Source organism: Camarhynchus parvulus, chromosome 18, assembly GCF_901933205.1.
Source record: "Camarhynchus parvulus chromosome 18, STF_HiC, whole genome shotgun sequence".
Taxonomy (NCBI): Eukaryota; Metazoa; Chordata; class Aves; order Passeriformes; family Thraupidae; genus Camarhynchus; species Camarhynchus parvulus.
This window is the reverse complement of record NC_044588.1, coordinates 2243816-2255519: the sequence shown is the minus strand read 5'-3', so window position 1 is coordinate 2255519 and position 11704 is coordinate 2243816. Positions and strand designations below refer to the sequence as shown.

Genomic DNA, 11704 nt, shown 5'->3' with positions numbered 1-11704 from the left:
TACAAAACACGCGAAAATTCAGCTCCAAGACGTCAATTCCTTTAGTAGAAGTTATCTAAGACGGCATCATTACGGTTACAAAAGGTGAGAAGATCCAACCGGGGGACAGAAAATTCACCTCGGACGGTCCCTGACCTTCGGCCCGCGATGGTTCCACTGCGCATGCGCGGCCGCCATGCCGCCCCCCCTTCCCCACTTCCCGCGCGGGGCGCTGCGCGTGCGCAATGGCTGCCCCGACCCCCCCACTTCCCCCCATCCCCTTCCAGCCCCGCCGTGAGGGAGCGGCAAGATGGCGCTGGGTTCTCGCCAAGGCTGCCGCCTGTGCGGCCGCGCTGCCCTGGCACAGCCGAGGCGGCGGCGAGTCCCGGAGCTTGCCGGGTGCTCGGCGAGGCCGTACTCGGAGGGCGGCGGTGCTTCCGAGGCGGCGGGCGGGGCGGAGCTGCTGGAGGTGTGCTGGCGGCGGCTCTTCCTACGCGGCGGCGCGGGGCCGCTGCCCTGGAGCGCTTACCTGAGCGGCCGCCACCCCGGCTTCGGGCCGCTGGGCGCAGCGCTGCGCGCTAACCTGGCGGCGCAGTGGTGGGACTCGGCGCTGCCCGTGCGGGAGCAGGTGTTCCCCGTGGATGCCCCGCTCCACGGCCCGCCCGACGCTCTGCGGGACGCGCAGGGGCTGCGGCTGCTGCACCCGGAGACGCTGCGCGAAGCCCTCCAGGGCTGTGGGCAGAGCCCTAGCGGCCCGGCCCTGGATGAAGTCCTGGGCGCCGCGGGGCTGCTGCGGGAGAGCCTCCTGCCCGGTAGGTCCCGGGCGGCTCCGCTCAGCCTCTACCCTGCGCAGTTTCCTTCTGGGAGCGAAGCAGCTGCGTTTAAGGGATTTTCCCAGCTGCGTTGGTGCGGCGGGAATGTTCCTTCTGTGTGTGCTTTTCAAGGATCTGACCAGTAAAGGTGGGCAGCAGATACGCTGCCTGTAATTCGGGGAAAAGCACATTAAAATCAACGTGTCCAGAGGAACCAGCCTACTGAGCCCATGTTTGCAAAGCATCAATGCTAGTAAAGATAGTTGGACTGCATGTACAAAAACACGTGTATAATATGTGCTAAACTTATTCTTGGTAGAGTTAAAACATCAGAAACTTTCCCGTGGCCACTAAAAACGGGGCTTTGTCTTTTGTAGGTGTTCTGGCGCAATATGTCAGCTGCTTAGAGCTGGTGAACAAAAGACTGCCCTGTGGCCTTGCTCAAGTTGGAGTGTGCTTTCATTCTGTTCCAGAAAGTGAACATTCTGTATCGGGAAATGAGCAACACAACAAAAACCTTACAAGGTAGAGTAATAGAGCAGTTAATCCCTTAGCATACCTAAATCGTTTCACTTCTGGATTATTTTTGAATGCTGTTTCTTGCTTTTCCCTTGTTATTTCCCAAGGTGTTAACTTGCTGCCCTTGCTGTTGTTTAAAGAATAGGCGAGAGGACCACGTCTCTGCTTGCCTGGTTTAGTTCTCCCAGAACTGCAGGACAGTGGCTCGATTACTGGCTACGCCAGAGGCTCCAGTGGTGGAGAAAGGTAACAGCAGCATAACCACGGGGAATCTTGGCCTGCTTCTTTATGCCTTGGGGAGAATAGTCACCGTGGTTGGTTTTATGGCCTTACATTGCTGGCCTGTTCTAGGTGCATTTCTCGTGGAAATTGAGAAGCTACTGAAGTTGATGACAAACCTGATAGTTTATAACATGACTTGCAGAAAGACAAATGTTTTGTGTTTGTCAGTGATGTGAGATGAAAATGCCATAAATCAACCAGGAGATTTGGGCTTTAACTAATAAAAACCTTTTGATGAAAATCAGAAAATGGTCCTAAAATGACCCAGACTTCATTTTGCATTGCAGACTTGGTTTTTGTAGTTACTGTGGGATTTGCAGTAGTGATCACCTCTTACACCCCTTATTTTCAGTTTGCTGTAGGCCCGTCTAACTTCAGCAGCAGTGACTTTCAGGATGAAGAAGGCAGAAGAGGATTTAAGTTACATTATAGCTTTCCCTGGGGGACAGAAACAATAGAAACGCTGAAGAACCTTGGTGATACTGAACTGTTACAGCTGTATCCAGGAGAGAGATCGAAATTACTTGTAAGCTTTACTGTATTAAACATTTTTCCTGATAAAGATGGTCATGTGTGAGGGAAATGGTTTCTTTGCTGATCCAGTTGCTTAGCATGTGGCTGGCCTTTTATTCATTTGCTGCAAGAACAGTACAGTTGACACTCTGCAGTCAGACCTTCATTTTCAAAGCTGATAAAATAGTGTTTGGTGCTTTTTTTTTTTGGCAAGGAATTCTTCAAAATTAGAAATGAGCCCTATTGACAAGACAGCTGTTGTCAGTGGCATAGCTTTTACCTGTATCTGTGAGTAAATGGAAACACAAACTCACACTGTGCTTTGCACTGTTCAGTTTGCATCCAGAAGAGCCTGCAGATGTGAGGGGTTTTATTTCTTGCTGTAGCTTGTTCACTTTCATGTATGTAGAAGTTTTTATAAATTAATGGGTTATAAAAATAGCTTTATAGAAAAGGGAGGGGTGGACCAGAAGGAAATGTCTCCACTGAATATGTTGAAGAGGGAACAAACCTAATAAATGGCAATGTTTGGAGTTAGGCTGAACAGATAAAACCAGAATAACTTTGTATTTTATAGTAAATTGCAACCTTCTTCTCATGACAGTCCTGTCTTTCCTGCTTTTGCAGTTTATTTCTGCAAAGCTGGGTTACATAGGGATTTCTCAGAATGTGGGGACTCACGGTTGCTTGGAAGTAGTCTACAAACCTCCAAAAGAAAATGCAGAGTTTCAAGTGTATTTGCCATAGATTTAAATTTATGATCAAAGTGGCAGAGCAAGAAACAAATCCCATCCTGCCCTGACCTGCTTTCCCCACTGTTACAGCCTTACCTGGTTACAGATGCACTGCTAAGATTGCTGGTAATGTTTTAAATAAATGTTTGTATTTTAAATGAAATAAGAGTGCTTGAGCTCAATGTCTGATTATACATTTAAAGCAAGTAAAAAGCTTTTGGGGACAATCTTTGATGTTTTCCTACGTGGGTTTTTTCTCTTCAGGGTCGAGATGGAAGGAAGAATGTCATCCCTCATGTTCTGTCTGTGAATGGGAATCTGGACCGAGGAGTGTTAGCTTATCTCTTTGATTCTCTACAGGTAGTTGAGAATCCATTAACAGCAAAGAAAAATTCTCAGAGAAAGGTAACTTTGTGTAGAAAATGTCAGAAAATAAGTACAACCCCCCTAGACAATATGGTAAATTCAAGCATGGCAATGTTTCCTTTTCCACGTGGCCATCCTGATCCCTTCCCAATGGGTGCAGACTCAACCCTTTCACTGGCAGCACCAGGCTGGCCCCTTGGCACAGCCCCTGTGGCCCCTGTCACCCACATAAGCAATTTTTCTCATTCTGAGGTCCCCTTTTCCTGTTTCACCCTTCTCTCTGATCAGTAGATATGATCTTGCCATGCAAGTGATGGAGTTAAGAGAAATTGGAATGTAGCTGCAGACTGTGGGAAAGAGCAATTTGTCTTTTCCACCAGCATTGGAAAGTGGCTGAGAAGAGTAGAGAAAGTGAGTCCCAGGTGGCAATGGGGCATCTCCCCAAGGACCATCATTCTCCCCACTTTTCCTCTGTTTTCTGGAGTTGGGGTGCTGGCTGTCAGTGCCTGGTACCCAGGCAGATGTTTGGGCTTTAAGAACAGGCAGTAGACTGGATGGGAGCTGCCTGCTGGGCTGGCCAGTCCATGCTGGACTGGCTCTCATCACTCTGGCTCCATTCAAGATGATGGAACTCTGCTAGCAAATCTTCATCTCTTTTCTGGAGCTCAGCCAAAATAGAGTAATTTCTGCCATGTGAGTGTAGCTGGGCTGTGTGCTCATTGCATAAAATACAGCTTACTTCTAATGCAAGATTTTGTGCTGTAAGAAAATTTTTGTATGTTTAGAACCTTAATTTAATTTCTAAAAATTTGCTATTTCCTACTTCTGTTTAGAATTGCATGATATGTTTAGTAATCTGTTGGTTTTTGTAAATTTATTAGGTACTTAAGCTTCATCCTTGCTTAGCACCCCTCAAAGTGGCCTTGGATGTAGGAAAAGGTCCAACAACAGAGCTGAGGCAGGTATGTTGTAAGAGAGTATTTTAATTTTGAGCATTGACTCTCCATGTAATGTGTTACAGTTCAGACACTGTTTATGTTGAGGAAAATCGTGCTGCTGCTTTGACTCCTGGAGATTGCTGGTTGTGCAGAGTTCATGGTGCTCCTACTCTGCAGCTTGTGGGTCACAGCCAAAGGAATTCACTGCAGGCAGTTCCTTGTGTGGACAAATTGTCTTTGTCCAGCTGATGCTTGTTTCATGCAAAATTAAGGAAAATTAATAACACCATCCCTCTCAGCTTAATCTTTCAGAATTATCTTAATACATGAGTTGCACAGTCAGAAGGATTTTTTAAAAGTTTTCATTTAAGTCAGTCATGAAGTCCCTGTGGAAGGGAGGAAACTTACACTGGCATGTTTTTAAACAGAAGTGGAGACAGAACTGCCAGGCTGCTTTCTGATTTGAGATTATTTCAGCCAGCAAATAAACACTAGCTAGGAATGTTAATACCACACTTGTTAAGAGTTTTAATGGTTTCTTTGTACAGTCTCAGCCCTCAAAGTCTGTCTTTTAACTTTTGTTTTTAAATGAACACAGGTTTGTCAAGGATTGTTCAATGAACTGACAGAAAGTGGAATTTCTGTATGGCCAGGTTATCTGGAAACTGTGCACGTGTCTCTGGAACATCTTTATACAAAGTAAGGACAAACAGTCTTTTGTAAATTAAGCCATGAAGGTCAAAGATAACGTTCTGTGGACTGCTGTGAATATTTCTTTTTTCAGTAGGAAGTCATTGAGTGCAGTTACTGACTGAAGGTGTGGATCCCGAACTACAGACTTGGGTTCAAGTAGTTTTATTATGAAAAGCATATATCAGCTGATTTTTAAAATTAATTGAAGTAGAAGCCTTTCACATGTTACTGTTATTTCCCTGGAACTGTGAAATACCTTTTAAAAACTCTCATTTAGAAAACAAATTTCTTCAGATGAATTGTCAGCTCGCAGAACTGTTTCCCACCCTCACCCCCATTTTTGCATCTGGTCTGGTTCTGTGTTTCATTCTTAAGCACTCTTTCAAACAACCCACTGTGTCTAGTCTTGAACTTGACAGTTCTTCCAAATCTGGAACCACTGCCATTAGTGATGTGATGGAATTGTTTGTGGACATAAAAACAGTTATTCCATTTGGGGCTTCATTATGATTTGTTAATCATGAGTAGATGTGGGGCATATGGCTCCTCATGTCAAAGCATCTTGAGCATAGTGATGTGTGTTTTTTCTGACAGAAAAGAAATGCAACCTCTTGTTCATGTGCAGTAAAACAAAGATAAATTCTGCTTGTAGAAAAATACTCTTTTAATAGGTTACTAAATAAGATTCTTTTTATATACTAAAGTAGCCAAGTAATTTGAAGACATGTAATCAGGAAAGCAAGGAATGGCAACAAGAAAACTGGAGGTGTCACACCAGACTTAGTGCAATACAGCAAAACTAAATATGTACAGTTTATGGTCATTTGTATGTAAATTATCTGATTTTTTCCATGCACCAAAAACAGTAACAGGTGGGTTCTTCTCTCTGCAGGTACGATGAGATGAGTATTCCCTTCATGGTCTTGATAAGTGATGGCACTCTAGAGAATGGAGTGGTCCAGCTGAGAAGCAGAGACACAACCATGAAGGAAATGATGCACATTTCCAGGCTGAAGGACTTTCTAACTAAGTATGTTACATCAGCCAAAAATGTGTAAACTTAAACTTGTTGAATAAAAGGATTTTCTTAGACAACTTTGCCTGAACTGGTTTCAGCATTGCACGGACTCAGTGGTTTCTCTGCAAACAGTTCTGCTAAAACTTGGTGTTGCATCTGTTTTCTGTCAAATCTGGGTCTTCCAGGTTGCCTTGGAAAAAGGGAAGAGAAAAACTTGTCCCTTATTAGCAAGGCTAACCATATTCTTGTTCATGTTTTTGGTTTTAATATCATACTGAAAGTGCTCCACCCTAAACGAAAAATTCAGCTTTCCTCTGTATTGCTGACACAATTGTGATCTTTGCTGGAAAATGGTATTTTATATAAAAGACTTCCAAATCTTAAATATTTTAATAATATCGGTATCTTTTCTCTGCATTTATGTTCTTTTATAATTTTTATGTTGGGTGTCAGCAAAGTCTCCCAGTGCTACATGAGCCACCACTGATGTTTGATGGAATGGCAGGAATAGATTTATAATTAACAGGTATCTTTTTAGGAATGTATTTTAGTCACATGGCTTCAGTTCTTAAACATGTAAGCTACTTCATCTTGCACTTGATAAACATAAAATCAGAAATATATTACCAAGAGTAACAGAATAACAGATTTAAATATTTTTAACCGGTATTTTCTGTGGACAAAATATCTGTATGTACAAAATGGTGGAAAAAGACTAATGTGTGATTGCATTTTTCCTGTACCTAAGCACAGTGGTTAAAATCAGATACAAGAGTTTACAGAGATACAGAACTGTGTATTTCTGATCTTTTCTAGATTTCCAGTGCCTGTACAACTTGTTCAGTCCTTGTATAAAGTGCAGCAAGGCCCATGGCCTCTGATAGTCATCAGTGTCATGAAACATAAGAACTTGCCTTAAAATCTTCTTCTGCTGACATGGTGCTAATTTAACTCTAAATGAGTTCTTTTTAACAGCAGTAATAATTGCTTATGCTAGATATAATCAATGTTAGCATAATATGACTTACTGAACTTATGGAATTCTAAATAAGCTGGCTATGGAATGGTGTTAAAGCAACCCAGCAACATCTTAGAAACAGCTGGTAGCAGGATACAGAATTTATTTTTAAATCAGCTGTCCCAAAATTAATTTTAGCAACCTATCCCTACTCTGAGAGCTGAAATACTGTTGAACTGAGAAATTGCCATCCTTGCAGGTACATAGAGGCCAAATACAGATCCTCTAGTGCCTAAGAGGGATGTTTTTCCTTTTTTTGTTACACTAGACAAAAGCCTTTTGGTTATCTTACGTCTGCGAACAGTCCAGTTTCTACTTTATGGTCAGGAACTTAAATCTGTGTGAAAGCTTTGCATGTCATTCTAAGTTTTATCTGTTTGCTTTTTCTCATAAGTTGAAATCCTTGATGCTATGGCTCAGAGATTTTGCCTCAAAAGTGAGCTACACTGTCTGTCTACAAACTGATTAGGCCAGGAAATTGGTACCTAATATCATGTCTTTGTATGTAGCTTGCTGGAACTTAGCACATTTGGGGGCTGAAAAATTCTTTAAAAGTATGTAATTAAGTTAATCAGAAAAAAAGTCATACCTGGTACACAGTCTCTGATGAGGACCTTTGAATAGACTGTACCACATGCCCTCTTCCCTGCTAAAAGCCAGAATAACATAATTCATAGCTGCTTTCTTGCTACAGATACACAGAAGAAGAATTAACATTACATCAGCCATGTGGTTACTAATGACATCTGTGTGGTTTCCTAGTGAGGCTGTTGAATTTGCCATAGGATGGTTTGTTGGCGTTTTTCCTTCTTCTTCCCCCCCTCCCTCGAAACAGTTTTAAAGCTATTTTAGTTTTTCCATAGTAACTAAGCAATTTCATAAGCAATTGCAAGTATTTAAGCCCTGCCTCCACCCAGCAAAGTTCCCTCAAAACATATTTGTGTGCATCAGATATTCCAATATTATAGCTTGAGGTTTTCACCTTTTTCCTCTTCCCTTCTAATAACGGAGAAGTTGATGTATTCTTCTTCTGGTCTAACAGGCTCTGGTTTAAAGATGATGAACAGCAGTTAACTCAATTACAAACAACTTGAATCAGACATTTTTTTCTGTAATTTTGAAACAAAGCAGTGAGATTCCATACTGAATAGAAATCATGGAGTATCCATGGGCTTTATCAGAGCTCTTCTCACTGTCCTTGCAGGCTGAGACCTGGCACAAGCAGCAGCACAGCACTGAGCTGACCCAGCAGGGCAGGGAGAGCTCTACCTACTGCATGAACAGGAAGGCAGGTTTGTTTGGAGGCAGTTTCTCCATTTTGATATCTAGAAATTTGAAACAATGCCTTTGCTATTGGTTTGTTTGGGGGGTTCTTATTCCCCTTGCAAAGAGGCATTCACATTCAGGGCAAATGTAGAAATGTGCAAGTTCAGAGCATTGTGGCTGTCAGGTAATGTCTTCATTCTTGTGTGTTTTCTGCAATTCAAGCACTAAAATGTGTTAACATAGGTCAGTTGCTTTGTTGTCACTTCAAAATTTCAGCTTGAATTTATTTTGAATCTTGCCAAACTTAAGAAGGATTGAAAAAATAACTAAAGTACTGAACAATTTTGAACAGAATGCAGGAGCTATGCAAGTTTGATTTTGCTACAGCTTCATAGAGCTCACTATTGTCTGTTAGTAAATGGCCATTACGCCCTTTTTTATTAAAACCTCAGTATTTAACCAGCTGCAGTTTTGGCTGCATGGCTGTCAGATGATGCCAGATATGGGTTCTGAGGGATTTCAGATAATGCCTCTGCCAGGAGGGTCAGTAGATGTCCCCTTCCAGTACCTGAAGAAACCTGCCTGACTGCAGGGGGTGACAGGAACTTACCAATCTCCGAGTATATGACTTCATTTTCACACTCCTCTGCATTCACTGTTGAAGTAAGGCCAATTGAGGGCCTGGTAGACTTAAATTTTTCTGCAAATTGTAAAAGAAAAAGGTGTGTTATGTGTGTGTATTTATATATATTTCTTAGAAATAAACAGTTTCAATGTATTTTTTAATATTTGGAGATCTCAGGTAATATTGTTTTCACAAACAAAATTATTCTTTAACCGAGGGCATTTTAATAATTTCCCTTTCCAGTGAGGTCAGATTCCTTCCAGTGTTTTTTGTGTATCACATTAGCTGTTGCTTTGCCTCCCCCACCCCAGATCTTTCATCTAAAACACAGCTCAGAGATTTGGCCTTGTCAAAGTCTTATTAAGCTGCTGGTGCTGCTTCAGAGGAGATTGAACAACATGATAAAATACCAGGAGCTACTCTACTGAAAACATGATCTTTACACACTGAAATATATTGACAACATAAGTGACCTTTGGAAAAAGAAACAGACATTCAAATAACTCACTTGCTTTATACAAAGGAATTAGGAAAAATGGAATTGCCAGAGCAAGTCCTATTATAAGTAGTAGCAGGATCAGCCCAAGAGAAATTATCAGGGGCTGAGAATGGCTTCTCTCTTCTGCCAAAAAGAAGAAAAAAAATATGTTTATGCAATGAAGTGTTGTTTCATATTTTAAGTATTTTCTGTAAATTGAAATCAAGACTTAAAATTTCTTTCAGCTTTTAAATTAACTGGGGTTACTGTAACTGTTCATGAGAGTCCCAAGGGCTCTGTGCCCCAGCAGAAGGAAGGCAGCTTGCTGGTGCCACTTAAGCTCTTTTATGGGAGCAGAGAGAAAAATGAAACCAGACTCTCTCCAAGGTGGACCAGGGGTTTCCTGTAAAAGTGAGTCTTTTACAGACATCCCTCATTGTCCCTTCAAACTTCTATCTAGGATGCATGGAATTCTATGGTTTTGCATTAATTTTAAAACCTCAATTTTTTTAATTTAAAAAATTATATTTTGAACATCACATTGCAGGATCAAAATATCTAAACAGTTGCATAGTTACAACATTCTGAATTTTGTGTGATCCCAGTTTGTCAGCAGTAGTAACCTCTTTTCATTCATACCTGCTAATGTAAAGTTGAAAGCGTTGCTGTATTTTGTAATATTGGGAAAACTGTTATTAGCTTTGCATTTATAGGTTCCAAAGTCACTAAGGGAATTGATAAATAGAAAAATCACAGCTGCTTTCCTCTTCTGCATTGTCTTTTGGGGAGAAATGTTTTGTGTTCCTTTGAAGAATAGATACGTGATGGGAAGGGATCCGTTCTCCGAGAAACAGGACAGGGTCACGTTCTGGCCTTTCTTTGCCTGAGAGGTGGGTGAGCTCAGCACTGGCTTGGAAATTGGCTCTGTAGAAAGAAAACTGAAGAGTCTGAATCAGAGAGTACAGGACAAGCTCCAGGCAAGACTTGGAGTGAAGTGATAACACTGGCAAAAGAGCTGGGCATGGAGGATGGAGGGGTCGTGAGCCAGGTGGGAGAGCGCTGCCGGCTCCTGAGGTAAAGAACAGCAGCAAAATTCAGCTCCTCAGTCAAGAAAAGAGATGGCTGTGTGCCCCTGCAATAACCAGGGCTGGGAAGGGGTACAGCAAGACATACCTAAGAGGGTGAAGTTGAGGCTGTTGCTGTATTTTCCACCACTGGAGTTGTTATACTCAGCTTTGCACTTGTATTCCCCCACATCGCTGGCAGAGCTGATGGTCAGGGTGAACAGTGCAGGGCTCAAGTCTGACCTGTTTAAAGCAGATACCTGCTGGTTGTGCTTGAACAGTGTGTATCTGACAGGTGGAGATCCAGGCTCAGAGAGGCAGGAGACGGTCACATTCTGCTTCATCATCACATTCAAAGTCCCCTGAACCACTTCCAGCTTGGGATTGGACACCATCTCTGGAAAGAAAAAAACTTCTGAGTGAGTTGACCACACCTATGACCCAAGAAAGCCCCAGATTTGTCCCAAAATATGTTGACAACAAAGCTATGCTTATTTGTGTTGAAATGGCCCATTATACTTTCTCCACCTCTGATAGCAGGCAACTCAATAACTTTTCAAAGCCAGAATGCAGCTTCACACATGATGAACAGTGCCTGTGTTCATGCAAAAGAGGCACAGCCACACAAATCCCACAGATGTGTTCAGATGAACCAACAACGATACTTTTGAATTACAGCAGCAATTAAAATAATAGAAGTATAAAAGATTAAATCAAATATTGTGGAGTATTAATTGTAGGAGAAAGTAACCTTATAAATTAGTTGAGAGGTAGCATGTGACCCTGAAAGCAAAAGCAGTATTTTATTTGTGTCTGTTAACAGACAGAACTAACCTTGTGTAAGTAGATTGAACATATGAATAGTAGCAGTAAGGGCCTTGATGGTCTCTCAAATTTGTTTCCTTTCATGATCTTATACAAATGAATATGCAATGAAAACCTGTCTTTCCATAGAAAATGGTACTGAACTAGTCATGACTAAAATAAATTATAACATTTCCATGGGGGAAAAATGTTTTAACAAGTTAAAGCAATTTTGACTTTACATACAGGTCAGCAAAGAGATGGTTAACTTTGTATAGAAACTTTTAAACTGACTCACTGTCCAGAGAGGCAAAAGATTTAATTTGGCATGAAATTTTTTGGCATTTTTAAATTCCTCCCCCATTTTTTTTTTTGGCTAACAGTCAATCTCAGCACATACCTCAAAATCAACAAGAGAACCTACCTTTGCCATTTGCAGTAGTTTTCTGTATCTGTTGAGACATTTGAGCTAAGAGAAGAAAAAGAAAAGCTTTCAGTCAAGAAACAATGGTTCTGCTTTAGAAAGATTTGTAATATGAAAGAAACATGTCCTTAGCTTACAGTAGGAAAACAGCAGAATTGTGAGAAAAAACAT

General features: G+C 41.6%; 2 protein-coding genes across 3 annotated transcripts; one reads left to right on the top strand and one right to left on the bottom strand.

Annotated features, from left to right (window-relative positions):
- The first annotated feature begins 274 nt into the window (after positions 1-274).
- Positions 275-8124, top strand: POLG2 (DNA polymerase gamma 2, accessory subunit). 2 transcript variants are annotated; one of them, XM_030961798.1, is made up of 9 exons: positions 275-791; positions 1169-1316; positions 1451-1556; positions 1945-2118; positions 3104-3244; positions 4087-4167; positions 4742-4842; positions 5729-5866; positions 8077-8124. In XM_030961798.1, the coding sequence occupies exons 1-9, from the start codon at positions 290-292 to the stop codon at positions 8114-8116; spliced, it is 1431 nt and encodes a 476-aa protein (XP_030817658.1). In that variant the 5' UTR covers positions 275-289; the 3' UTR covers positions 8117-8124. The 2 variants fall into 2 exon arrangements, with proteins under 2 accessions (XP_030817658.1, XP_030817659.1); XM_030961799.1 differs by lacking the exon at positions 8077-8124 and having other exon boundaries at positions 5729-5930.
- Positions 5992-11704, bottom strand: MILR1 (mast cell immunoglobulin like receptor 1). The gene is made up of 8 exons (XM_030961800.1): positions 11671-11704; positions 11534-11578; positions 10415-10702; positions 9881-10165; positions 9272-9385; positions 8749-8838; positions 7855-7917; positions 5992-6044 (listed from the first exon to the last, which is right to left on the bottom strand). Exons 1-8 carry the CDS (start codon positions 11702-11704, stop codon positions 5992-5994), a joined length of 972 nt encoding a protein of 323 aa, XP_030817660.1.